Raw genomic sequence first — 26,335 nt, forward strand, 5'->3', positions numbered from 1 at the left:
GCTCTATGAAAATAAAACCCCTTCATTCTCTTGCCACACGGAATTGGCTCTTTCGGTTTGATGAAATAGCTTGTTGGGTTCATCCTTCTCCGTGTCCAAGAGTAGCTCTGGTTGAAATGAGGAAACCGGAGACGTGGTAAACCAGTCCATAGAGGATATACTGGTTATTCTGTGTTCTTTTCTCTCCTCTGCTCTGTGTGTGGAAGGCTGAATCCGATGGGCTGTGTCCCTTGGGTCCCTTATGCCTGGCTTTCAGTTGGGTGTGGCCAATGGGAGACGTTTGCAAGAGACCAGAGGGTGAGCGGGAGAGGTCAAGGTGTTGGTCCTCGCTGCCCTCCGGCTCTGGGTCTACTTCTGGCAACGCTGGGCTTTCCACGATTACACCTCCTGTCAGAGCTCCTCCATGGTTCCAGCTCTTGGGGTTGGTCCCCGTGTTACGCCATTTCCTCCTCTTGTCCCTTCAGGCCTGGCGCGGTCATGGTTCCCCCCATGCTGGACTCCAAGGCCCTCCACATCGATTTTGGTTCTTGGGACCCTTCCCCGCCACTGTAGGTCATCCACGACCCCTCAGTTACAGTCTCTTCATGTGCCCATCCGAGGAGGACCCTGAATGGATCAGAGACTTAGGAAAAAAATGGCAGCCAAACCCCCAAATACTAGTTGCCTTCTGTTTACAGGCAACAGTGAACCAGCAGACTTTCCCAGTTTGGTGGGTCCATTTGCTTTGTTTTCAAATAAGAGAACTATGAGGCTGGCCCAGTTATCCGAGCTCCAGGCCCGAAGGAGGCTCATTTCAGAGAGGTCTCGTTGCAGGGCCGTCTCTTCCTGAATTCTCTCTTGGATGACCTGTCTTGAATTAAAGATTCCTCCTCTGAATTCCTATCATATTGTTTGTGCTAGCCTTATGGCATCTAATAAAGTAACATAAACTCCACGAGAGCAGGGACTTCATCCCCAGAGCCTAGAAAAAAGCCTGACCCACTACAGGTATTTAATACCATTGAAAGAATGAAATAATGTCTCTTCTTTATAGATGCCACTGTGGGAAGGGGAGGTTGCCTGCCGTTCCAGCAAACAACAGATGCTGCCTGAAATCAAGCCATTGGCCACTACCGCTGCCCACACAGTAGACCTTGAGGGGAATTCAGGATGCAGAAAATCAGGAAACGTTCTGTGCTCTGGATACTGGCCCTAGGTAGTTTAGATGCATATCGAAGGAATAATTTCAGAGCCCAGACTCTTGTAGCTTCCCATACATAGAAAAGCACTAAAATCATTAACTTGAGCGGTCTGCTTTGTTTGATTAGCAGTAATCTTTTGATGCTTGACTACGTGTTTTGTTGTTGTTTGTTGTTTTTTCAGCACAAACTCATACATGTCCTGGCTCCTCCATTACCTCTTCAGAGCTGAGAGGCTGTCTCCCGGCTCTAGAGTCCTCAGTAAGGTCCTCCAATAAACTTAACTCACAACTCTGAGGTGGTGTGTTTTTCTTCAGTCGACACCACCATCACTTAACAAACATCCATTAAATGTCTGTGCGCCAGATACTGTCTTGAGCCTGAGGATGCAGGGGTGGACGGAACACAGGGTAGCTGAACAGAATCTTGCCTTTGTCCCTTTGTCCTTTCAGTGCCCTCTGCTGGAATGTTCCCTGTCACCCCTATCCCACGGTTCTCTTGACGAACTCTGACCCACCCTCCATGACTTTCCTAGGGAAACACTGTACAAAGCTATATTCACTACACTTTGTTTTAGTATATTATGATCATTATCTATTTTCCTGTAAGTCTCCCCTGTGGCTCCCCTATCAGCTTCTGAAGATAAATGTACTTATCTACATTTCTTCAGAGAGTCTAGCAGGATGTCTGGCCAGTGGAAATGCTCAATTTTAACACCTGCTGATCGATGGTGTGTGCAGACACAGGCCCCTTGATACCGGTCATCTGTACTCAAGGCCAGCTCTACCTTTCTTTCTCCCATATTTCTGAGCTTCTTTTCTTTTTAAAATTTGGGCTACCTTAATCATTAACACCAAGGTTGGTTAGTTCCTCCTGAAAGATGAATGAAGGGGATTGTTGAGTGGGTCAGGCGCTGGGCAGCTTTAGGTTAAGCAACGCTCGCTCTTCTTCACCTTACTGCTACCGTATTCAAGCAAATAGACGGTACCCCTTCTTGGAGGGCTTTGTCCAGGTCTGTTGTCATAGGAACACATGCGTGTAAACTGCTGGATCACACCCACGTCCCACAGTAGCAGCCTTTGTTCTGGTCTAACCCTTCTGGCCCCGAGGCAAGGGGGCGGGTCTCAGGGTCACTATTATTGCTGACATCAGGACACAGTGAGCCTGCATTTGAGCGCCCAGAGCTAAAATAAGTCAACAGGAAGAGCGTGTGCCATAGAAATGCAGTTCGGCCCTAAATCTCTCCATGCTCAAGGGTCAGCATTTTAGGAGCAGCTGAGAAGACCTGAATTCACTCATTATGCTTCTTTAGTTATGCTAATACTGAGTAAATACATCCACAGAATACCTTATAGGGTTTCATTTCTTATTGCTCTCATTTTAGAGCATTCCGCGAGACTTAAAATTCTCAGCTGTGAGATTAAAATGTTCTGGAACTTCTATGTCTATTTGTGGGGTTCCTGTCAATAAAATGACTGAAGGATTTATCTGGGTAGATTTGGTGTTTATACCCTTGTTAACATCTCTATCAGGAGACAAATCGTGAGCAAATTCAGCAACTGAGTTGAAGTTTTTACTCCTTTCCCCTAAGGTTTGGTTGATCGTAATGAATAAATAAAAGAAACTATATTTGCATTTCCCTCAGCCTGATATAGCACTTCAGAGAGTAAGGCTCAGTAAACATGTTCTTTAGCTAATCAAGAATGAAATACAGTTCAGCATAGTCCATGATACTGTACGCAGCTCTTTGCAGGAAACCCCCCTTAGCGGGAAACCCCTTTTCTCGTCAACTTAGCAAAGCTACATTGTAACTAACTTTTCAACCAGGCGGCCCCAAGCTCTGCTCGCCTCTGGCCCTCGCACACCTATCCAATCTTTTGATCACACAATACCTTGCCTAACCGGTTGCTTCTTTCCACGGATCAAAGAAGCAGAAATGAAGAATAAGTAACCAATGACCCGATCTCTTCCCTGGCTTCCCTTTCAGTCATCTCTTGAACAAACTGTGAGCAGACTGTGTGAACAAGACGGCACCCAAAGAAAGATCACGAGGAGTCAACGAGCCTGCATGCGGTGGGGGGTTGGTGACGACTCTAACCCCCCATCTCAGTGATTAGCTGAGATTACGTCCCTTTGTCCCTTTAAAAACTTTCACGGCCAAGCGATGGCTTTTTGGGGGACACTGAGTCTACCATCTCCCCAGACGGCCGGCTTTCTGATTAAAAGCAATTTTCCTTTCTACCGACAAGTGCCTCGTGGGTATTGATTTTCCAGCGGTGAGCAGCCCGACCTGAGTTCGGTAACAGTATTGCTAAAAACCCAATGACATCCCTGCATCATATAATACTGCAATACTTCTACCACTTCATTCATGGAGATAGTTTTCACCAAAGATTTTAAACAAAGGCACTTTTGAACAAAAATAATGTGAGGCTACTATTGATTTCCCTGATTGAGAGGTTGTTGAATGGTTTTCTCTCTTTTCTGAAGACCCCTCCGATCATGCTAAGATATACCTTATCCCTAATCCACTTACCTCTGGGGTAAAACTCTCATGGAAGTACCAACACACCCACACATGGCCACTGGGAAGTCTACAGCTCGCCCGGAGGAAGGAAGGGGTTCTGGAGGGACTGATGGCTGGGAGGCCAGAACCCCATCACCATGGCTGTAGGCTACTAAGCTGGCCCTGAGTTTTTCAGATTGGAATCTTCGATGGTCTTCAGGAAACAGCTCTCATCCCCATAGCCTGAGCCCTGCTTTGAGGAAGGAAGAGGGCACCCTACCTGAGTGACTGTTCCAGAGGCTTCGAACAGGGCACTGCATTCACCTTCATGGTACGGTTCCTTACAGTCCCGGCAAAAGACGAACTGCAGGAGAACACATGCAGGTTAGAGAGGGGCTTGCTGGTTGCATTTGGTCACAACACGGGTTTCTTTTCCAAGCTCACTCTACCCCTGCCTCTGACTTGGGTGATGGTTTGTGCGCCAAATTACTTTTTGCAGAGAGAAATAAAGTCATATTTTGATGGAACTGTTCACTCTTTACTAAAGAATGTTCTGAGCACTGCAGCAGGGTTTCAAAAATGAATGAGTCACATCTCCTCTCTTCAACATGTTTCTAGCCTAGCGGAAGAAACAGTAAGGCAAAGAAATACCTGTAGTAAAGTGTTATTAGTGTTAGAATGTGAGGAAAACAATGTCATTCAAGAACTTCACATCTAATATGTTTACGTACAGAGAGGATTTATATATCCATGTTAATGGACTCATTTTTGTATCGAAAGTCTATTGTGGAAAGAAGAAATGGGCTGTCGTGGGTTGAATTTTGTGCCCTACAGATTCATATGTGGAAAACTTAACCCCCCGTACCTCAGAATGTGACTGTATTTGGAGACAAGGTCTTTAAAGAGAAGTAAGGTAAAATGAATTCATTAGGGGGGGCCTAATGCAATAAGACTGGCGTCCTTATAGGAGGAGATTAGGACACAGACACACAGGGGCTGAGGCGACCATGTGCCGCCATGGGAGAAGGTGACCGACTGCGAGCCTAGGAGAGAGGCCTCAGAAGAAACAAACCCTGCTGCCCCCCTGTTCTCGGACTCTCGGACTCCACAACTGTGAGAAAGTAAGTTCCTGTTGTTTAAGGCCCTGGCAGCCCCAGGAAGCTAATGCACGGGCTGAAGCGAAGCTTCTCACCCAGTGACCATGCTCCTTTCAGTATTCACAGCTCCTTTCGGGTTGGAAGGGACCCAGGAGCCAATGGTCCTCCACCCTTCAGCTGACAGACAAGGAAGCTGGAGAAGCGAACGCTGGAAAAGGAAGTTATCCTATGACCGCCTGGAGTCACCGGGCCCCTTCGGAACGCACTTCCCAACCCCCAGCCCTGCTCTGGAGGCGCTGTGGTGGCTTAGGGCGTGGGCTCTTCAGTGTGACACACTGGACTGGAGTCAACATCCCACCAGCTGACGACCTTGGGACAGCTGCCTTGGCACCTGTGTCTCAGTCTCCTCCTTTGAAAAACCAGGGTAACAATGGTAACTATCCTACATGACCATCACGAGAGGCAGGTGGGATAACACATACTAAGTGGCTGGAAGCAGGCCTGGCACACACTACGTTCTAAGCTTTAAGGAGATGCCAGCTGGGCACTGTTCTTCCCCTACTTTATTTCACAGCCGGAGAAGGAGATGCTTCACTAGAAAACTGGTTCCCTTCAACGACCATTTATCTTACTAGTTGGGGAGCAACATCTCTCACAGCAGAAGCTGTATTCGAAGAGGATGCTTTAGCAGAGAAGTGAGCACGGTCAACGAGTAAGGCACAGGGCTGATGGTGGTGGTTTTAGAGAACAGGCCCGGTGTGATCTGATACCCTCTCATTGAAAGGTAGGCTCTAGATCCCTTCTGCTTAAATCTGGATGTATTGACTAATTGACCAGTGTTACATGGTAGAAGCAATGGTATGCCACTTTTGGGGCCCAGGCCTTAAGAAACTGGCAGCTTCCACTCTCTGTCTCTTGGGACATTTGCTCTTGAAGTCCAGCCACCCACGGAGAGGCCCACGTGGAGAGGAACTGAGGCCCCCAGCCAACGGCCAGCACCAACTTGCCGGCCATGTGTCTGAGTCATGGTTCAAGTGGATCTTCCAGCCCCTGGATGAGCTGCCCCAGCTGACCCCACACGGAAAAGACACAAACTGTCTGCACAGGGCTCTGTCCAAATTACAGGTTTGTGGGCAAAAACAAAATAAAGCAAAGCAGGAACAAGATTGTCACTGTTTTAAATCACTAAGTTTTGGGGTGCTTTTTACATGGCAATCGATAACCAATATAGCGATGACACTGGATGTCTGGAAGCCTCAAAAAAGTTCCAGAGGCTGGAAAGTTCTCAAATTCATATTCAGTAGCATAAGCCAGAAATTTAGCTCAGTTCTGCTTAAGATAAGACTGATTTGAACTGATACACAAACCCCCAAACAAACAGGATACAGAAAAAACCCAGCTTTACCAAAATACATCAAAATTCTACCTCACCTCAAAACAACAGCCCTTCCAAGACATTTTAAAATAAATAAATAAATAAATAAATAAATAATTTATTTAATTTTGGCTCTTTTGGGTCTTTGTTGCTGCACGCGGCCTTTCTCTAGTTGTGGCGAGCGGGGGCTACTCTTTGTTGCGGTGCGCGGGCTTCTCGTTGTGGTGGCTTCTCTTGTTGCAGAGCACAGGTTCTAGGCGCACGGGCTTCAGTAGTTGTGGCACGTGGGCTCAGTAGTTGTGGCTCGTGGGCTCTAGAGTGCAGGCTCAGTAGCTGTGGTGCATGGGCTTAGTTGCTCTGCGGCATGTGTGATCTTCCCGGACCACGGCTCGAACCTGTGTCCCCTGCATTGGCAGGCGGATTCTTTCTTTCTTTCTTTCTTTTTTAACATCTTTATTGGAGTATAACTGTTTTACAGTAGTGTGTTAGTTTTTCCTTTACAACAAAGTGAATCAGTTATACATATACATATGTTCCCATATCTCTTCTGTCTTGCGTCACCCTCTCTCCCACCCTCCCTATCCCACCCCTCTAGGTGGTCACAAAGCACAGAGGTGATCTCCCTGTGCTATGCGGCTGCTTCCCACTAGCTATCTACTTTATGTTTGGTAGTGTATATATGTCCCTGCCACTCTCTCATTTCGTCCCAGCTTACCCTTTCCCCTACCCATATCCTCAAGTCCATGCTCTAGTAGGTCTGTGTTTTATTCCCGTCCTACTACTAATCTTTTCATGACATTTTTTTTTCTTAGAGTCCATATATATATGTTAGCATATGGTATTTGTTTTTCTCCTTCTGACTTACTTCACTCTGTATGACAGACTCCAGGTCTATCCACCTCATTACAAATAACTCAGTTTCGTTCCTCTTTATGGCTGAGTAATATTCCATTGTATGTATGTGCCACATCTTCTTTATCCATTCATCCGATGATGGACACTTAGGTTGCTTCCATGTCCTGGCTATCGTAAATAGAGCTGGCAGGCGGATTCTTAGCCACTGTGCCATCAGGGAAGTCCCCAAGACATTTTTTCCCTTCACATTGTCTCCACCACGGAAACAGCTTCCTCTCTGTCCCCATGGTCAATTTCTTGTTTTAACAACTCATCTGAAGATCATTTTAATCTCAGGACATAACAAACAAGAAAGACAAGTATTTTATAAGGAAAAGGTCTCTTCTACAGCTATGTCACCATCTCTCTTCTCGCCAGCACTTTCAGAGTGTTATAGCTTTCTTATTTCTTCTCACAGCAAAGAGAATGAGCTCACGTTTTGTGGGATATAAACTTTCCTTTAAGGTTCATGCTGGTGGGAGAGGGGGTATGTATCAGGATGTCATTACACAAATCACCAAGACCACCAGGCTTTAATTTCTGACATTTTAATTTTCCCTGAACTGACAGCTAATCCAGTGAACAGTCAATGAATTGGATCCTAGAGTCCTTTCTTAAGGCTTTTTTTTTTTTTTTTTTTTAATGTATCTGCTCGTCTTTGGGTTTGTCTCAGGCCCATCACTCTGTTCTCATGTTGAGAAACTGTGAACTGTATGGTTCAATCATTGAGAAGAGCTCACTGTGTGATTTCACCCCACTGCTTTTCATGGAAGCAAGTCTGATCTCTTGGCGTGACAGGGAAAATGTTTCACATCTTATTAGCTTGGGGATGAGATATAAAATCAGTTTCATGGTAGAGGAACACCCTGGAGCTTGATCAGTTTGTCAGAATAAATAGGACTTACCTGACACAAAGACATTAATTTCCCTTTCATACCAGTACTACAAAGAATAGAGCATATGTGTGTGTGTGTGTGTGTGTGTGTGTGTGTGTATATATATATATAATTTAAAAAAAACAGAAAAGAAAGAGCCTATAAAAATTAAACTCTCACCACTTCAGTATGGCAAAAGGCAAGTGAAAGCTGAAAAAATGTGTTGGTGATAATTTAGCATTAATGCACTTCCTAATTTGCTCCTATTCAGAGAGTATAACTTAATTTAGATACATTGTGCCATGGGCTTCCTAGTTAAATAAATCTGTCTCATACAAAATGAGGAAATATCTAGAAGGTCTGATTTAATCTCAAAAAAGTTCAAGGTTTTTTTCCTTTTTGGGGTTCAGCGTTGGCTTTTTTTTTTTTTTAAATATATCTTTATTGGAGTATAATTGCTTCACGATACTGTGTTAGTTTCTGTTGCACACCATCGTGAAACAGCCATACGCATACATGTGTCCCCTTATCCCCTCCCTCTTGAGCCTCCCTCCCATCCCCCCATCCCACCCCTCTAGGTCATCGCAAAGCGCGGAGCTGATCTCCCTGTGCTACGCTGCTGCTTCCCACTAGCTCTCTATTTTACATTCGGAGCACGCGGGGTGGGAGGGCGAAGCTGGGGCAAAGTGAGAGTAGCATCGACATATATACATTACTGAAAGTTCAGGTTTTTAATTAAGTTATCCAGAACTCAAGACTGTCAACCAGGTGCTTGTACAAATGCTTAGGACTTCAGTTCTCAAACTGTGTACCAAGGAGCCCTGGGGTGTCACAACAAACTCACAGGGGTGGAGTGGGATCTTTTAAAGTTTTGAGGAAAAGCACAGTGATACTCAGCATCTGTTGGACACTGTGAATTCCTAACTCAAGGCTGTTCATGGTGTTACTGTAGATTGTGCTACCCTCCTTTTGATGACGTCATGTTTTTTGCAGAGTGGGGTTTCTGGAGGTTACTGTGATAAAAAAAGACAGCTGCCAGGTGAACATCTCTTTGGACCAGGAGATGTAGTTATTTAAGAATGAAATAAAAATATTTTTTTCTTTCAATTTATGTGAACTATTTTTTCAAATGGCTATGAAGTTGTTAAGACATTAGTTCTTACTATGTTATGTGGACCTAATTATTTAATAAACAGAACTGTTAGGCATCCCTTTTGGCCTAGAAGCACCAGGAAAAGTTTACCAAGCCTCTAGGGCCATGGTGAACAGAGGGAGTTTGGGGAACCCTGGCTGGCTTAGGCAGGTACAGAGCTCCTTGAGATAATGTTTTGGGTGTTTGCAAAAACTCCCAGGGGCACAGGTATTTCCAAAGAGCTTGAGGAGAAAACACCTGGCTCCAATATTTTCATAATCGCTCTGACAACCTGTCTGTCTCCTTCCTGGGGCACATGGGTCTGGCTTTAACCAATAATGTAGACGGCTGCAATCTCCCCAGGGCTTATTACTCATCAACTGTGGGCTCCTATTTGCTGAGGCTCTTTTAGGAGGCCTTGTGAGTAAATACTGGCTGAATGGAAGAGACTGCCACACAGTTATATCGTATACTTTTCCTGGATTATTTTCTTTTGAGACAGATCTGACAAATGCTAATAATTTTTGCATGTTTTAAAAAAAGAATTTTTCAAGCCTTTTAAAAATCGTAACAGTAATACATACTTATTCTATTGGTCCTCTAAACTCTATCTCCTTATTACATATGCTTAAAAAGCAATATCTGTGGATTGTATTACCTTAGTGCCTGTGATGGTAATTTTATGTGCCGACTTGGCTAGACTATAGTCTATTCAACCAAACACTAACCTAGGTTTCTCAGTGAAGAGAGACAGTCCTAGATGATCTGGGTGGGTTTGGTTCAATTAGTTGAAAGGCTTTTAAGAGCAGACCTGAAGCTTCCTCAAGGAGAGGGTTCACCTGTGGACAACACAGTTCCTGCCTGCCCTTCCTGACAGCCTGCCCTGTGGATCTGGGACTTGCCTAGGTAGCCCCATAATCACATAAGCCAAGCCTAGGTAGCCCCATAATCACATAAGCCAATTCCTTGCAATCAATCTCTCTCTATAGATAGATATATTAGACATAGAAATATTTATATATAAATATATGTACTAGATATCTACTATAGCTATATCTATAGATATCTCTTTATATAGCTATAGATCGATGAGGACAGCTGAGCATGCTTAGATAATCTGTATTTATATTTATCTCCTACTGGTTCTGTCTCTCTGGTGAAACCTTGGTTGATACAGCTAAGCTCCTAAAGAAGTTTCACTAGGTCAGTTCATTTATACTAAGTCAGTTATTCTTTTGCAAAAGAACTGATATAAAAGAAAACTTTTGAATTGTCTATGTTATTTGAAAAATTGTAATTTAAATCTCCCCCCCTCCCCCCTCCCCTCAGATACAATTTAGTGTTTAAAAGTAAAGCCTCTGAAGTCAGAGAGACCTGGACTCAGAGGCCCTTCTCTACAATTTATTATCTGTGTGATCCTAACATCTCTTTGCTTTAGTTTTCTGCATCTGTAAAGAAGAAATAATAAGATAATTAATATTTAACCCAGTTCCTGGCACCTAGTAAATAGGAGAAATGGTTTTCTCATGGAGTTACAATGTTTTATAAGCAAAAAAATGCTATAGAAAAGTAAGGTGATAGTAAAGCAATTCTCAGTATACTAATAATTGCTGCTGTTCTGTGAAGGCCTGGGTGAAACTGAGGACCTCGTGGGAAGCGCCAAGCTTGTCAGCTCCCCATAACTGCAGCAGAGAAAGGGATACTGACCTCTCGTTCCTCGTGCACACGCAGAGGTGCCGTCACTGTCACTCCCCTTAGGAAATCCCACGCTTCCATCCAGCTAAATGAACTGCCATCACGTTTATCATTCGGTATCATGTCAGGAGACAAGTCATTTGATTGATGTTTGAGTTTGATTTCCCATACGCCCATAATGGAGACATTCAAAAGGATATGCATGTATATTTTCTCTTCGGAAGCATAAAAAGGGACGAAAAGAACAGCTTCCAATGCATTCAGAACACCCAAGTGGTTGTTATCAGTAAAGGTGAGAGCCAGTTGGCACCTACAAGTGATGAACCTCAAGATAAGGGTCTGACCCTCGAAGGTGAATGATCTCTATGTGAAAGCCCAAAGTTCTTTGTGCTGGTTTTCTATCACGACCGCATCTATTATAAAAGCATTTTATTATGTGCCATTTATTTTTCTTCCACAGCTCTGAAGTTCTGTGTTAAAAGAACAGGAGAGAATCAAATATCATCTCAGGACCCCTTAACTATATTCACAGGGAACATCAAAACCATGACGCATACATTTGTACTTCTTTGGGAATAGATGAAATATTTTCCTTTTAGGTGTATGACTTTCCAGAAGGTGGCAGCAGTGATATATGAGATTCAGCCCCAGTGCGTTAAAAATAGTATATCCGAAGAGGGAGACTCCCCATGGGGTGACTAGCCGCCGATATATGGAAAACTGGTTCTGACAAGACAGTGCCACAGAACGGAAATGGTGTTAGATTATGACGCGCTAAAACACAAGCCCGAAAGGAAGAAAGTCAGGTTATTTCCTTTCAAGTACACAACATCTTAGAATCACAGAATCTCATGCTGGAAAGCAGTCTTAAACTGTGCCATGCTCTAAACGCAAACAGACTACGACAATCTTTCACACGCAATCTCCAAACGGCTAAGAAGAAATCCAAGGAAGCTGGATAGAGCTCAGTAGCTGAATTCTTTTGTATTTTTCAAATTCTGTACAAATCATCAAGGATGGTTACACAATGCCATCTACGTTCCCACAAAATACTGTGACCTCTACCCTCCCTCCCTACCCCATCCCCTGAACTATTTTTGTTTCAGGTTTGCTACCATGAAAAGCCCCTTACTCTCCTTGGTTTAATTTCAATTCATGGGAGTTCTTAAAAGAACTCTGAAAATTCCCCTTTCCGACAGCATCATGACCTCAATCAAGTACAAGCATGTATCCATTCCGTCTTTTGGTTGTGCTGAGTCTTCATTTATACACTTACTGTGAGTATGATCTAATGGGAAACTCTATTACCATCTGTCTCAGAACCTATTAGAGAAGATGAGCTCATACAAGAGACCATATCTGCGAACCTACTTTCAACAGGGAACCTTAAATGAAGAGAGGCGCCTCATAAATGCTCCGAACTGTGTGGGCGGTGCTCCTGGTGATGATACTCCCGGGAATTGAACTGTCCAGTGTATAATCATAGACAAAAATATTTGAACTTATTTCCTACTTTAAAATATTTACAGTTTTTTCAAACTTAAAAATGCTTCTTGACCATTTATTTTTCCTTGCTCAAAAACAGCTTTATTGGGGCTTCCCTGGTGGCGCGGCGGTTGAGAGCCCGCCTGCCGATGCAGGGGACGTGGGTTCGTGCCCCGGTCCGGGAGGATCCCACGTGCCGCGGAGCGGCTGGGCCCGTGAGCCGTGGCCGCTGGGCCTGCGCGTCCGGAGCCTGTGCTCCGCAACGGGAGAGGCCACAGCAGTGAGAGGCCCGTGTATTGCAAAAAAAAAAAAAAAAAAAAAAAACCAGCTTTATTGCGATACAATTCACAGTCTGGGTTTTTTTTTAAAATGGTTTATATATTTTTTGAGTGAATAATACATGCGCACAGCACAAATTTAAAAGGTGCAAAAGGCAAATAGTGAAAAATAAGGCTCCCTTCCTCCTCAGTCAGCTTACAAAGCTTTCCAGAGACAATCAGTGTCACCTGCATATATAAAAGCTATTTTGAGACTAAAAATGGTATCCAGAATATTGCTTTATGTAACGTGCTCTGCATCTTGCTTTTTCATTTAATACATTTACAGCCTGTCCCCTATCAGTGCCCTCTGAGCAACCCTGAAGAGCTGAATTTTTCCTCAACAGCCACACGATATTCAAGTTGATAGATGTATCGGAATTCATTTAACCCGCGCCCTACGGATGAGCATTTAGGCCCTTTCCAATATTTTGCCATTATAAACAAAGCTGCGGGGAACGTCCTTCTCCATAGGTAAGTTTGCACGTGTGAAAGGAAATCTGTAGGATGAATTTCTAGAAGGGAAACGGTTGGATCAAAGGGTGTGGGAAGTTTACACTTGGATTGCTCTTGCGAGCCTGCTGTCGGTGGAGAGTGCACTGGCCCCAGGCCCCGCAGTGGGGTGTGTGTCGGATGACCTGCCCCTCCTCCGCCCCAGCGCGCCATCACCAATCAGGGCCTTTGTCAAAGCCAAACAGAACAAAAGAATCTCTAACTCACAGCACTTCTGCTAAGGCCTTCTTTATCCATGTTGGATTTCTGCAAAGACGTGTTCCTGGCCAGAGAAATAACTCCGAGTCACTTCTGAGTCCTGTCCAGAAGGCCGAACCAGGGTCCACAGGGGCGTGCAGCCGGCCCTCCATCATTTCCCAGCTCCCCCTACCTGGGCTCTGAAACGAGGTGCTCGGAGCTTGTCTCCTCCTTGTTTGGACTGGCCTGAGTTCATCCTGCTGGTGGGAAAAGGACTCCAAGTGAACTTTAGCTTCGGTGGCTTTAAACACCGACAGCCAACAAGCTGGAGGTCCCGGTGAGGGAGAAGGAAACAGGAGACAAGGAAGCAGCACGTTCAGGTGCCCGAGGCTGTGTCCTGGGCCTCAGCTCTGAGCAGAGTAGACTCAGCACCACTGCCGCTGCCCTGCCAGGAGGACAGCAATGGGTAGGGACCCTGGGGGAGAGTGACAGGGGTGACTGATGGCGGTGACCCTCTCTCCCCAGGCCCCCACACTTCCTGTCTCACCCTCTCTTGCCGGAACCGGAACCGGAACCGTTTTAAAGAAGGGTTCCCGTGGTGCTGTCCCCACCCCACCCTCCACATCCCCAGCTCCCTCCCTCGCTTCACCACTCCCCTCGTTTCCCGAGGCTTAAGTAGGATTTAGCTGCAATCTGGGACTCTTGCAAGTATTCGATGATGTTCACGGCATCCGCGTTCCTCTAAACAAACTTCTCGGCAGGTAAATTGCTGCATCTAACTGAAAACTCCCTTTAACATCTTACAAGGCCGGCTCGATTTTGCTTTCCAGTCGGCGTTTCCCAAACCTTATGGAGCATTTGGCTCCTTCCAGCAAAGGAGCACCGGCCACAGAGTATCAAATTCAACGCCACTTTCAAATATTGCCATTCATTAGCGAACATGTTTGAATATGGCCATTCGTTAGTAAAATGCACAGCATATGTCTTCGATAATTTTCAACTGGTCTCTAATCCTGGTGACCTTATCATTTGCAATCTGTAGAAAGGCGCTAGACTCTGTAGAAACGATCGCGCTCTCTCTGCCAGTCAGAATGTGAAATTCAAGCCATATGGCAGTTTGAGCCCAATTTGTCCCTTAGGCCTGCGGGCATCGTTATGCTTGCTGGCGCAGTAGGGGAGACGCACGCTTCCCTTGAATGCTTGGGCCCAACCCCAGGCAACTCCGGTCAGGGTCAGCTTTGGGAAGGGGCTAACAGCGTCGGTGGCACTCCCACTGGCACATCTTAGGGAGGTTTGGCAGCTTGTCAAACCTTTACTATGTGTTAGGCAGTTTTATAGGTGCCTTGGGAACTTGCCTGTTCCCGCCCCTCTCTCCGTAGCCTCAGCCAGAAAAGGTCAGGGTATTTTTCTCTCCAGTACTGTCTCTTTTTTATATTCCTCTATGAAATGTTTGTCTCTCTATATGAAACTATCCTCACTTATCCCCTCTTCTAAATGAAGAGGATTTGAATCTCATTCTTCCTTGTTTCCCCCAGATCCAGTGTCTGGAACGTAGTAGGTGGTCACTGTCTGTTTGCCGCACGCCAGGCGCCCAGTTCAAGGCGTTTCCAACTCAGTAGGAGAGATGATGCTTATGGAGAACAAAAGACCCGGAGGACGACAGCCCAGAGTCATGTGCTGAAGTGTCCAAGGATGCAAGTCTGCAGGAACCCCCAGAGAAGAGCCCCGGGTTGGGTTGGGGTTTGGCGGCAGGGGCATCTGCTTTTCTGCCCCCCCGCGTTCCATTCCCTCTTCAGGCAGTGGTTCTAACATCAGGCTAGTCCCTCACCTCTCTGCTAACAGCTTGGAAAAATCCCTCCCCCGTTCCTGACCTCCCTCCTAAACTATGGTGCAGCCTGCTGCAGATTTCCATCTGGAGAGGATGCAGCCACTTCAAATTCATGTCAACTCAAATCCCATGTGATTATTGTGGAAAAGAAGACTGGGGTAAAAGAGCAGAAACTCAAAGAGTTAATTTGGGGGGTAAGGGTAGGGGACGCCGGAAGGAGGGTTCCCTGCACACCTGTAGGACCACACCTGCCTGGGGCCGCCCCTCCTCCTTTCCTGCTCTCTTCCCTCACGCAGCACCCAGTCTCCCTTAAATGCTTGGCACAGACCTCACATTCTCCCAGAGTTAATCCTGTTTATAATGCCAGGGCTAGCAGAGCGGTTGTCGTGTAGGCAGGATGGTCAGACATTTGTAAAATGAATGAGTGGTAGAGGCGGGAAAACTCGAAACTTCTGAGAAGCACGAGGAGAGCCCAGCGTCACGGGAATCCAGCCACGAGGACCCTGGCCCAGGGAACAGGAGGAATGAGACCAAGACATTTTTGGTCCCTTGACGCAATTAGTAGCCAAGTTCGGAGGCTAAGGTCCCAGGGATGATGGAGTGGAGAAGGCTTCACGACAGAGGGGTCTGACTTGGCTTGAAAACAGAAAGAGAAGATGAAAAGGGAGAATGAAGACGCTAGAAAGAGGGTGGGTAAGAGTGGGAGGAAAGCCCTGGAGAAAGTCAAGGCCAGGAAAACCTAAACACTCCAAGGTGGTGGTTTAAAAGGAGGGGGGCCAATTTTCAGCTCGTGGGAAGGCCAAATCCTGGGACAGCAATTCGCTGGTGAGAAGGTTGCCTGAAGGAGATTCCTCCTGATCAGTGTGACGCCAGCTATTACTCTTCTGGAGTCAAGAGCGAGAGCAGAGTTAAGGATGGAGGAAGCCTGGAATAGCCACTGTCAGCCAGGAGATGACCCACGAATCGAGGGAAGCCCAGCCATGCTGAGGACCCAACTGATGTAACGGCTCCAACCTCTGCTTCCCTGTGACTTAAAATGTGCCCCTAGACCAGCAGTACCAGAATCGCCTGGGAGCTTAAGGCAGAATCTCAGGCCCTGCCCAGAAGTGCTGAATCAGAATCTGCACTTTTTTTTTTTTTTTTTTTTTTCCGGTACGCGGGCCTCTCACTGTTGTGGCCTCTCCCGTTGCGGAGCACAGGCTCCGGACGCGCAGGCCCAGTGGCCACGGCTCACGGGCCCAGCCGCTCCGCGGCACGTGGGATCCTCCCGGACCGGGGCACGAACCCGCGTCCCCTGCATCGGCAGGCGGACTCTCAACCACTGCGCCACCAGGGAAGCCCTGAATCTGCATTTTAATAAGATCCCTGACGACCTGTGTGCACACACTGCAGGTTAGAAGCACTGCTCGAGCTCATTCATTCAATCAAAATTTACCGAGCACACACACTGCGTGCCAGGTGCCCTGAGGGCATACACGGATGCATAGGATACAATTTTCCGTCTCATGTGAGTCACGGTTCACCCCTCCCTCCCTGTACCCAGCCCTCCCTCCAGCCAGCAAGTATTTATTGAGGACGTACTACGTGCCAGGTGCTGCGCTAGGCGGCGTGAGCGGTGAACAGGCTGGGTGCTCTTCTTGACCTCAAGGAGTTTATATTCCGCTGTGTCCTGTCAGTGGTGGACGAGGTTTTGGGGGCGCACAGGATGCGTGCAGCCACCAGCCGGGGCAGGCAGGCTAGGCCTCCAGGAGGAAGTGGAGAGTAAACTGAGGCCCAGCTGAGTCCGGCCGAACGACGGGCCCCTGAATGGTGCTCATCCCAGGTCTGGGCCGGCGCGAGGGCTGGGGGCTTTCAGGGGAAGGCGGACCTCTTCACTCTGGACCACCGAGTTGGAGGTGTTGAAGGGAGACAGGAGCAGGGGCCGTGGGGGACTGGAGGTAGCGCAAGGGTCAGGGTGGGAGGCGTGGCTTTGTGGAGGCTGTGGGTCCCGGTTGGGTGGCCAGGGCAGGAGCAGGGGCTGCAGCGGGCGGACCGAGCCGGGCTGGGAGCCCCCGGGAGCCGCAGAGCCTCACGCACTCCCAGCACGGCTAATTGGGAGGGTCGGGCACGGGGCAGTGGGAGAACACTCGGAAACTGAGCTTCGGCCGGTGCGATTGCACTGCTAATAAAACCCGGCAGGAGTAGCCTCTGCCGGTGCAAGTCTGCAGCATTTTTGTGTTTCTGATCTGGAATCCATTGGCAAAAGGACACCGTCTAGAACAGAGCTGTCCATAGGCACAGGACTCACTTAAAATGTTCTAGTAGCCACATTAACAAAGTAAAAACGAAACAGGTGAAATAAATTTTAATATTTTATTTAACCCAATATAGCCAGACTGTATTTTCAACATGTGACCAACATAAAAGGGGGTGTTACTTTTCATTTTTTTCACTGAGCCTTGGAGGTCTGGTGTGTGTTGAAGCCTCACATCTTCCCAATTCAGATCAGCTGCATTCCATTTGCTCGGTGGCTCACGTGGCTGGCCGCTACCACGTCGGACAGTGTGGTTCTAGAGCTCTTGAGTCCGAGGGCTACTTGGAGGAGGTAGACGGCCAGCTGAGGTGCCGCAGAACAAAAAGAAACAGAGCACCTTCCATACGGAATAAGTGAGTAGGACAAGGCGAGGTGGGAAACGAGAAGATGAGAAATTAGCTGGGTTAATGGAAAGAAATTAGATTATTTTTTCTAGTAAAGGATGCTCCTCACTTTTAGCCTGTGAGAGACTCGCTTGGTCTGTCATGTAGGAGAGATGTGCAGAAACAGAAAATCAGAAATAAGAAAATGTGGTGTAACTGTCTCCAATGGGAGCGTGTGGATTTTCCTGCCACACACGGTGAGTTATTTGTGAAAAGAAAGTCCAAAAAATGAGAGCCAACCAGAATTACGTCTAACTTTCCCGGTGTCTCTGGGTGCCTGGTTTACCTGCTGGCTCACTGTGTCAAATCTTGTACCAAGGACAGACGGCGTCCGGACCATTAATCACGGACTGGTTGACCGAATGGCTGCAGACAAATACCTGCTTCTAATGTCTGCGATCCTCTCCTTCCTTTAAGTGACGATATAGGATGAACTTCATAAATGTAAGGCCATAGAAATCCACAATGTTACTCACATTAGTTGGGCCCAGTATGAGTACGGGCTCCTAATCCAGCCAACCAAGGGGTGTAGGTGAGGGACTTTTGCTTTTAGGTGTGAAGTATCAGGCTGGCGCCTCGACTTTGGAGGCCTCCGTGCACACGATTTCAGAAGAGGACTTTCATGTGCAGTAGTTTATTCGTTTTTTTTTTTTTTTTTTTTTTTTAAGGCGATGTTGGGGGTAGGAGTATATTAATTAATTTATTTATTTTTGCTGTGTTGGGTCTTCGTTTCTGTGCGAGGGCTTTCTCTAGTTGCGGCGAGCGGGGGCCACTCTTCATCGCGGTGTGCGGGCCTCTCACTATCGCGGCCTCTCTTGTTGCGGAGCACAGGCTCCGGACGCGCAGGCTCAGTAGTTGTGGCTCACGGGCTTAGTTGCTCCGCGGCATGTGGGATCCTCCCAGACCAGGGCTCGAACCCGCGCCCACCGTGTTAGCGGGCAGATTCTCAACCACTGCGCCACCAGGGAAGCCCATGTGCAGTAGTTTAGATAAGGCCTGGCGAATTAGGTAAAGGTCACCCTACCAAAGACCAGTAACGCTGCAGCACTTAAGAATTAATGTTAAAAGCTAGAATCACGACTTGGATTTCACCCTTGAAGTCACGAAGTCACTAAGGACAGAAGCTGAAACGAATGTCAAAAAGTTCCCGTCACCACACGAAGTTCTCGTGGGCACATGGCATTTGGATGCAGGAGGCCGGTCGCCCCCTATTTAAGGTTTTCCTGGACCTCCTGGTATTCTCTGCCCCAGGACCTGTGCCCTCAATTATTGTTCATGAACATTCCTGCTCAAAAAGGAAGAGAGAAGCCCAGAGACGGGGTCTGAGCTGTTCATTCACACACCAGTGTCCACGGGGCTGAGACAGTTCAGGCTTCTGTTTCTGTTGGTAACACTCCTTAAGGAAGGTTCCCAGCTCTTAACAATGGCGGGAGCAACGCCCCTTTATCCTCCCCGATGGGCATCTGTGCCCCGAGGAAGAGACAATGGTGGAAGCCCTCCACACTTAGGGAGCTGATTCCCTCTGAGGCCCTGACATCGCCCCCCGCTTCCATCAGGGCAGCGCCAAGCCTCCTCGGGCCGCGTGTGAGCCCAAGATAAGGCCCGCCTAGGGGTGCTGAGAGCCGAGCGGAAGCCTGGCGCCTTCAGCGGCCTGAAAGCCGTTATCTCCCAGCAACACACACCTTGCGGAGTCTTGCTCAAGTGTGAAGTAAAACCCTGACTTACAAGACTGCCCCCTCCTCCCCACCGCCTGTGCTTTTTTTCCTCCTGATTTTATTGCTTTGCAGAGGAAGCAGAACGCCAGCTAATTAAGTGGCAGCTAAAGAGCCAGTACCTGGACTGTGTCTCGGAGCTGCTAAGATAACGGCAGGTTGCAGGAGAGCGAAGTGAAATGTCATCTCCACCGCTGCCTCTTAGCCAATATCCTTCTGTTCATGAAGCCGAATGACAATGAACAGAGGAGTGTACACGGTTCACTTCGCGGCGCCCCCTTCCTCCCTCTCCATCTGGAGGCAGAGAACCTAGAGCCACGAGGCCCTCACAGAGTGCACAGATCACCTTCGGGGTGGGACGGCCGCCCCTTTCCTTCTGGCCACGTGCTTGCTACCGTTGGGACGCAATATTATGCTGAACTTTCAAAAGCTGCCCCACACCGTGGATTATCCAGCCGCAATGGGCACCCAGAGAATAGTTTTAGGGATAATTATAAAGATCTAACGCCTTATTCTTTGAAATCCCGTTTTCGCCTGTGACTAGAATCAAATTTTCAAAAGGCTAAGAGCTCCTAAGGGAACCTTGGCTGCTACGATCCGGTGGGGAGACGGAAAACTGCTCCCAGGCGCAGCCGCTCGGAACGTGGAATCGTTCCCTCGTTCCGCGGGCCACACGTGTGGGGAGATGCGCCCTCTCCTCCTGGGCCTCCCCCGAGGTCCACCTTTGTCCCGCGAACCCGTGCTGGTGGCTCTTTGATGCTCAACTAGGAAAGCACTCTGGGCAGGTTCCCCGATGCCCGAGGCTGGACTCGCTGCTCGCCTGGCTGCTCCCCGCCCCGCACCTGCACCACTGTCCCCTCTAGACCCACCTCCCCCGAGCGCAGGCGCGTAGCGGTGCTTTTGCCCCGCTGTCCCGAGCGCCGCCTTCCCCAGAACCTGGCCCAGAGCAGGTGCTTAAGAAAGGTTTATTTAAAGAAGGTGGGAAGAAGAACACGAACACCCGTGCAGATAATTACACTATAATGCAAAGATGCCGTGACAGGGCTTAGACCCTGCCTGAAGTAGGCAGCGGTTGGTTCTCTCTGCAAGGCTGGCCTAATCCCACAGTCTGGTGACACTTCAGGTCTTTGAGGGTAAACTGGATGAACTGAGACGAGAACAAGACAGTCCCACAAACGGAGGTAATATTACCCGTGTCCACGAGCCCAGCTAGAGCCTGAGCATGGCCTCCCGTCTCAGCGACCCTGACGGCATCAGGAAGCGCCAGTTAGTTAAGATGCACAGTTCAGAGAGCAATAGTGGTCCAGATTTCCCTCTGTTTACACTACCCGTTGATCATCCACTTCTGCAACTCTGTGTTTGGAGGAAAAGGCGTCGTAGGGCCTCCCTCCCCCATCACGACACGACTCACCGTGACGTTCGCATCACGAGAAGACTGTGCCCTAGGAGGGAAACGCTCATTCCGACGAAGTCACCGAAGGCATGCAGACGGCCACGACTCCCCCTTTATTGCTGCAGAGAACCTGACACCCTCCTCCTTCAAGGCAGCAGCAACAACTTCTAAAAAACCTAACAGTGCACAGTTAGTTGTACAACCGGGGTTGGATTTCCAGCAGAAGAGTATCATTTCCTTTGGAGTCTTAAAGAAAGTGGAATGAATTCTTCTCCTCTTGGGATGGTCTGACATAGGTTTTTTTTTTTTTTTTTTCTTTTTCTTAAGTTTCGTTGAAGGCGGGAGTGATGAAGCCACCTCTCACCACCTCCTTCAGCTGCTTGACTCTCTACTCTGAACACAGGTCCGTGTCCCACGTGTCTCACAGGCCTTCACTTTAGCGCAGACCGAGAGCAGACTGCCTGGCGTGAAACCAGCTTTGTCACACGGTAAGACTTACAGTGGGATTTGGGGGGAAGCCCATTAATCGTCACCTGTTGTCACACGCTCATGAACCTCTTTTTCAGTCTTGCTGCTCATCTGTGGCAGCTGCAGTTGCCGTCGAGTGCCTTTCCTTAGAAGCGGGCTCACCGTGATCAGTATTCCGGGCCGTTTTCCAGGGAACGTGAATGGGAACCAAGGGTCCTCAAGGACTCACGGCCAGGCGGGCTCCCGTGCCGTGTCTCAGAGCCGTGGGCGAGTTAGGGAGTGGCAACGGGATTAGGAGGCTTACCTGCAAATTTACACCTGCTGTTTTCAATAGGGCAGTTAAAAGAGTGGATTTTTACAAAGTGGATGTTTGCTCCGGTCAGTTTTGAAAGATACACTTAGTTTGCTAAAGGAGACTGTTAAGTTAGTCTCAAGGATCTCAAGTAAACTTGTATCTGACACAGGTCCACGCTGGGAATAAACCGTGGACTGGAGACGCTAGTAAACAGTCTGGACCGGAATGACCTCACGACCTCCAGGGTTTTTTTCCCTAACAGACGCTTGCAGTTTGATTTCACATAATTCTCGCATTTACAGTGAAATCTTCCCACTAATGTTTTTTAAGTTATAAAGTTTGGTTTGACGCTTTCCGAAAGGAAGCCGACGCCACCACCATGGGCCCAGTTTTGCTATTTCTCAAATCTATCGAAAAAGTAAGGTGTCCAAGTCCTTTTTGGAGTGAAACGTCAGCTCAGTGTATACAAACCTTTTCAATGCTTACATCACCGTGACTTGATAGGACCTCCTCACTCCGTTCCTCCGATCTGTGACCTAAGTCACGCTCTGTAACACCACTAACAACGGGGCTTTGGGTGCAAAGCCTCACGTAGCACGACAAAGTGACTTCTTAGTATCAGCTCAAAGGCAATGCCTTTCAGGCTAATGACAATAAGCTGACTTGCAACAAGCAATTTCTAAACTCCTTTATCCTCCAGTATTTCCATTCCACTCAGGCGAGATGGATTCCTCTCTCTCCATGTTCAGCGATCAGCCCTGTTGCAAGGCGAGTACAACTTGTTTCTGTCAATCTGTGCTCCTTCCGAGTCATGCTCCGCGCCATCACCGAGCTCTGTGATTTGAGAATCTGTAATCGTTCTTCAGACGATGAGTCACGAGGTCAACACAATTACACCATCCCCGAAGGGCACGGAAATGCAGCCAGAACTAAAAAATGCACTTCGGCCAACCGAGGCTTTAGGTTCAGTTGATATTTCAACTTAAATGGAACTTTAGAGGACTTTTAACTAAGATGTAATTTTAAGATCAAGACGAATTTAATTTAATGTAAATCATATTTACATGAAAGCCTCTATGACGAGCACACTGTATCTGTCACTAAAATTTCTTAATGTTTGTGTAAACGCAGTTTCATAGTTTTTACACTAAGGAGAGTCAAAGTCATACCAACATTATTACAATTTCTAAGAAATATGCTAATAGTAATTAATTTGTGGTGAATCATACATATAGAAACGTGCTGCCTTGATGAACAAGAAACAGTGCTGCTTATCATTTGGCAAAGGTGAAAAGAGGAGGGGGTGGGGAGCAGGCCGGCCCCGCTCGGCCAGCAGGAGGGACCACACACCGTACAATGGGATTCTGGGAGGTGGGTCCACAGGGCTGGGTGGCTTAATTCCAAGAAGACATTAATTGTAAGGGCACCTTCAATTTAATAACAGGTTGACTAAAGAAAGAAAAAACACTGCCATCCTAAATGTCCACATTAATTTAAAACATTATCCTAATTTCAGAAATGTTAAGATATATAAAAATGTGCTCTGTGGAACTGAGAAAATGCTTGTATTCAAAGCTTTAAAAAGCTTGTATGCACATCCACCCCCAAAACTTCCTCTTCTAGGAATTTTTCCTAGAGAAAACTCAGGAATGCAGCAAAAAATAAGCCATGGGAAAACTGTCACCATTCCGAAAGATAAATATTTAAATAAATCAAGGCACATCCTCATGAATGGATGTTTGGTCATCATTAAACATGGTCACACAAAGGTGTCTGTATGACATGGTCACCATTAAGGGGAGAAAACTGCTAACTCAGCACAAACCCATTTCTGTTAAAAAATGTGTGTGTGTGTGTGTGTGTGTGTATGCATGTAAAAAGTATCCAGAAAGCTCTAAAACAATGAGTCAAAAATCCCACCTCCAGCTATATAAGATTATGGTTGCTTTCTTTTTTTCCTTTTAGTTTTTCTATAATTTTCTAACATTTTTTATGGTAAGCATGCATTGCTTCTGTAATAATGAAGGATCTTTCAGTTTTCATTTATCAGAGGCGTTCTGGATGAGTTCGTAGGTGGGTTCAAAGACCAGCTCTGCTGAGGGCTGATGAGCCTGTATGCACTCCATTAGCCGGAAGGGTCAGTGGAGCCGTGCCCGGTGCTTATTGAACATAGGAAGGGTCTGAAGGAAGAAGATGGAGTTGGGCGAATGCAACTGACAAAGAAGGCTGCAGGATTTAAAAAACTGTGTACCCATATAACCTCATTCTAGTCATCCATGGATGTTAGAAAAGAGTCCAGAGGTATGTTTTACAATGACGCCTCTTCCCATCGCTTTATTAAAGTAAAACACTAGGAAATGGTGAAGGACACTACATCCAACATGGCGCAGCATTGCCCATTTCCGGACTATCCCCACAATGGTTCACGGGTGTACTATAATAGTTCACAAGCTGGTCTTGCAGATGCAGGCCAGGGGAAGCCAATTTTTCAAACACTGTGGTTAGGTGGTTGAGAGTACACTTCAATACTACAAGAATTTTGGACAGAAAGTCTCTCAGACTATTAGACCATCATGTGTTTTCTAATGTGCCAGGTTATAATGACCATGTAGCTCCCAGAGTAGCATCTTCAAGAATAAATTACAAAACGGCACATAACCGTGTGATGTGCTGACACTCATAGATACACCGAAGGGGCAGGGAGCCAGTCTCCTGGGGTGGCCCCTTTGCAAGAGCATAGACAGAAACTTGGTACTGAAAGCGCTTCTCATTTCAAAGTAAAAGTTGTGTGCTTGCTGGATATTTGGAGATTACCAGAAGATTCAATGGAACCCCATAAGGCTGTCACTATAAAAATGAGAGCAAGGCCCAACCTTGGTATATGATACTTTTGCAAGAAACGGCAATCCGCGGAATAAGAATTTCAAGCCCTATTTGAAATCACGTGCTGCAAACCCAGTTCCCTTTCAAAGCCTGAGCCCCGTTATCCTTCAGCCTTCAGGACCAGCCTCACGAAACACGTGTTCTCCATGACAGTTTGCCGTTCTCTCATTAACTAGGTCCTTGTGTTTCCCTTAGATCGATAGAACTGCTATGGACCCACATAAATCTGAGAGGCAGATCCATTCGCATGAAGTTTACCCTATCTTGCTTTTCAGCTGAAGCAGAATTGAAAAGTATTTCAGAGAGTATTGAAACAGAAGGATTAAATCCTGCCTTATGCATATCATGAATAAAAGTGCTAAGTTGGCACCCATGTTCTTTTTAGTTTCTGCGCCTGGATGAAAAAGATGGTGGGCGCAGGCCCTGCGCATGCGGGGGATGTGTTGGGTCAGCAGCTTGGCGCCTCCGGTGCGGGCTGCCCTGGAGGAGGGGATGGCGAGGACCTCCGCCCGCCGAACAGGGAGCGGCGGGGGCCTGGGGCAGGCACGGGGCGGGGCATCTGCAAGTGAGAGCCAGCGGCAGCGCGTGGCTGACGGTGGGCTCGTGAGGGTGACAGTGCGAGCAGGTGAGCGTGGGTGCGCGTCTGTCGCGGGGGTGCGGGCTGTGCTCTTGTACGGAGACCTGGCTGCCCTAAATGTTTGTGTGAGGAGCACAGATGGCGGGTGGGGGCCCTCGTGCCAGAGCAGGTGGCCTCTGCATCCCCACCGGCCTGCGTCTGGAAGCGGCGGCTGCAGCTGCTGCTCTGAGGCCCGCTTTCACCCACTGGACCTGGTTCTCTGTCGGCCCTTCCCTGATCCGGAGGAGGCACGTACCAGCCCTAAGCCACGCGCACTGCGCTCGGCCTTTCACGAAGACTGGGGTCCCTGGACCGGCCGTGACGGGGCTGCCGGTCTGAGCTCTCAAGCGTGCACAGCCGCCCACAGCACCTAAGGCCCTGCTCCCGGCTGACGCTCCTGGGTGCCAGCCGGCCGTACGTCCCATAGCGAGGGGGGAAGAGCGAGCGTTTCCTACGCGCTGGCTCTGGTCTGCCACGGGCCACACAGGTGGTTACGAGGAAGCCGACTGTGGGGCACCACATCACGTGGCCTCCTGCTGACCTCCTTCGTCTTTCCCGGCCAGAGCCTCTTTCCACTAGAAGGAAGGCCATTGACCGGGCGTATAGAGATATTACAGAAAAGGAAATGACTGTTTTAGCAGTTCATCGGCACAACAGCATGGGTTAACTGAATGAATCACAGCAGGCCCAGAGACGTGGCCAGGTGCGGATGGAACCCGAGGTAGGAATAGTGCCACAGCCCATAAAGGAAAGAGGAGCTTCCTTGTTCCAGGTCACAAGAAAGATGGGGGTGGGGGCACTTCTCCCTTTGTTTTGCAGAATTGGGAAACTCTTATTCTTAAATGTGACAACAGGCTATCAGTGTGTGACCACTGTCATTCATAAACAGATTCTGGAGCTAATTCCACTTTCTTTGACAAGGAACAATATTTGAAGAAACAAACAAAAGATAAATCTCAAAATCATCCAAAAGGGAAACTCCTTTACAGCATTTTCTCCAGGACGGGGTGGGGAGAGCAAGTGAGGACAGGATATTGTCGGAATTTTAATTTGCTCTTCACTCCTCCTTTGCTTCAAATGCCTCCCTGGAACACAAGCTGTTCATTTTGCTTCCAAATGGGAAGCAAAATGGGAACGGGTGGAGACCCAATGCTAAGTTCTGGATCTCTGTGTACAATTAGCAAAAGAGGTTCCTTTCAGCATCGTCTCCTCAAATGTCA

The 26,335-nt window shown here is 47.6% G+C and overlaps 1 protein-coding gene across 2 annotated transcripts in view; it reads right to left on the reverse strand.

Moving 5' to 3' along the window:
* The window catches only part of LOC131767983 (1-acyl-sn-glycerol-3-phosphate acyltransferase delta), a 1,414,884-nt gene that overhangs the window by 178,447 nt on the left and 1,210,102 nt on the right, over positions 1–26,335 (reverse strand). For both annotated transcript variants that reach the window (XM_059083506.2, XM_059083510.2), the window contains exon 10: positions 3,965–4,048. In XM_059083506.2, the coding sequence (XP_058939489.1) occupies positions 3,965–4,048 (84 nt within the window). The remainder of the gene's footprint in view (positions 1–3,964; positions 4,049–26,335) is intronic.

This window comes from Kogia breviceps, chromosome 13 (assembly GCF_026419965.1).
Source record: "Kogia breviceps isolate mKogBre1 chromosome 13, mKogBre1 haplotype 1, whole genome shotgun sequence".
Classification (NCBI taxonomy): Eukaryota; Metazoa; Chordata; class Mammalia; order Artiodactyla; family Physeteridae; genus Kogia; species Kogia breviceps.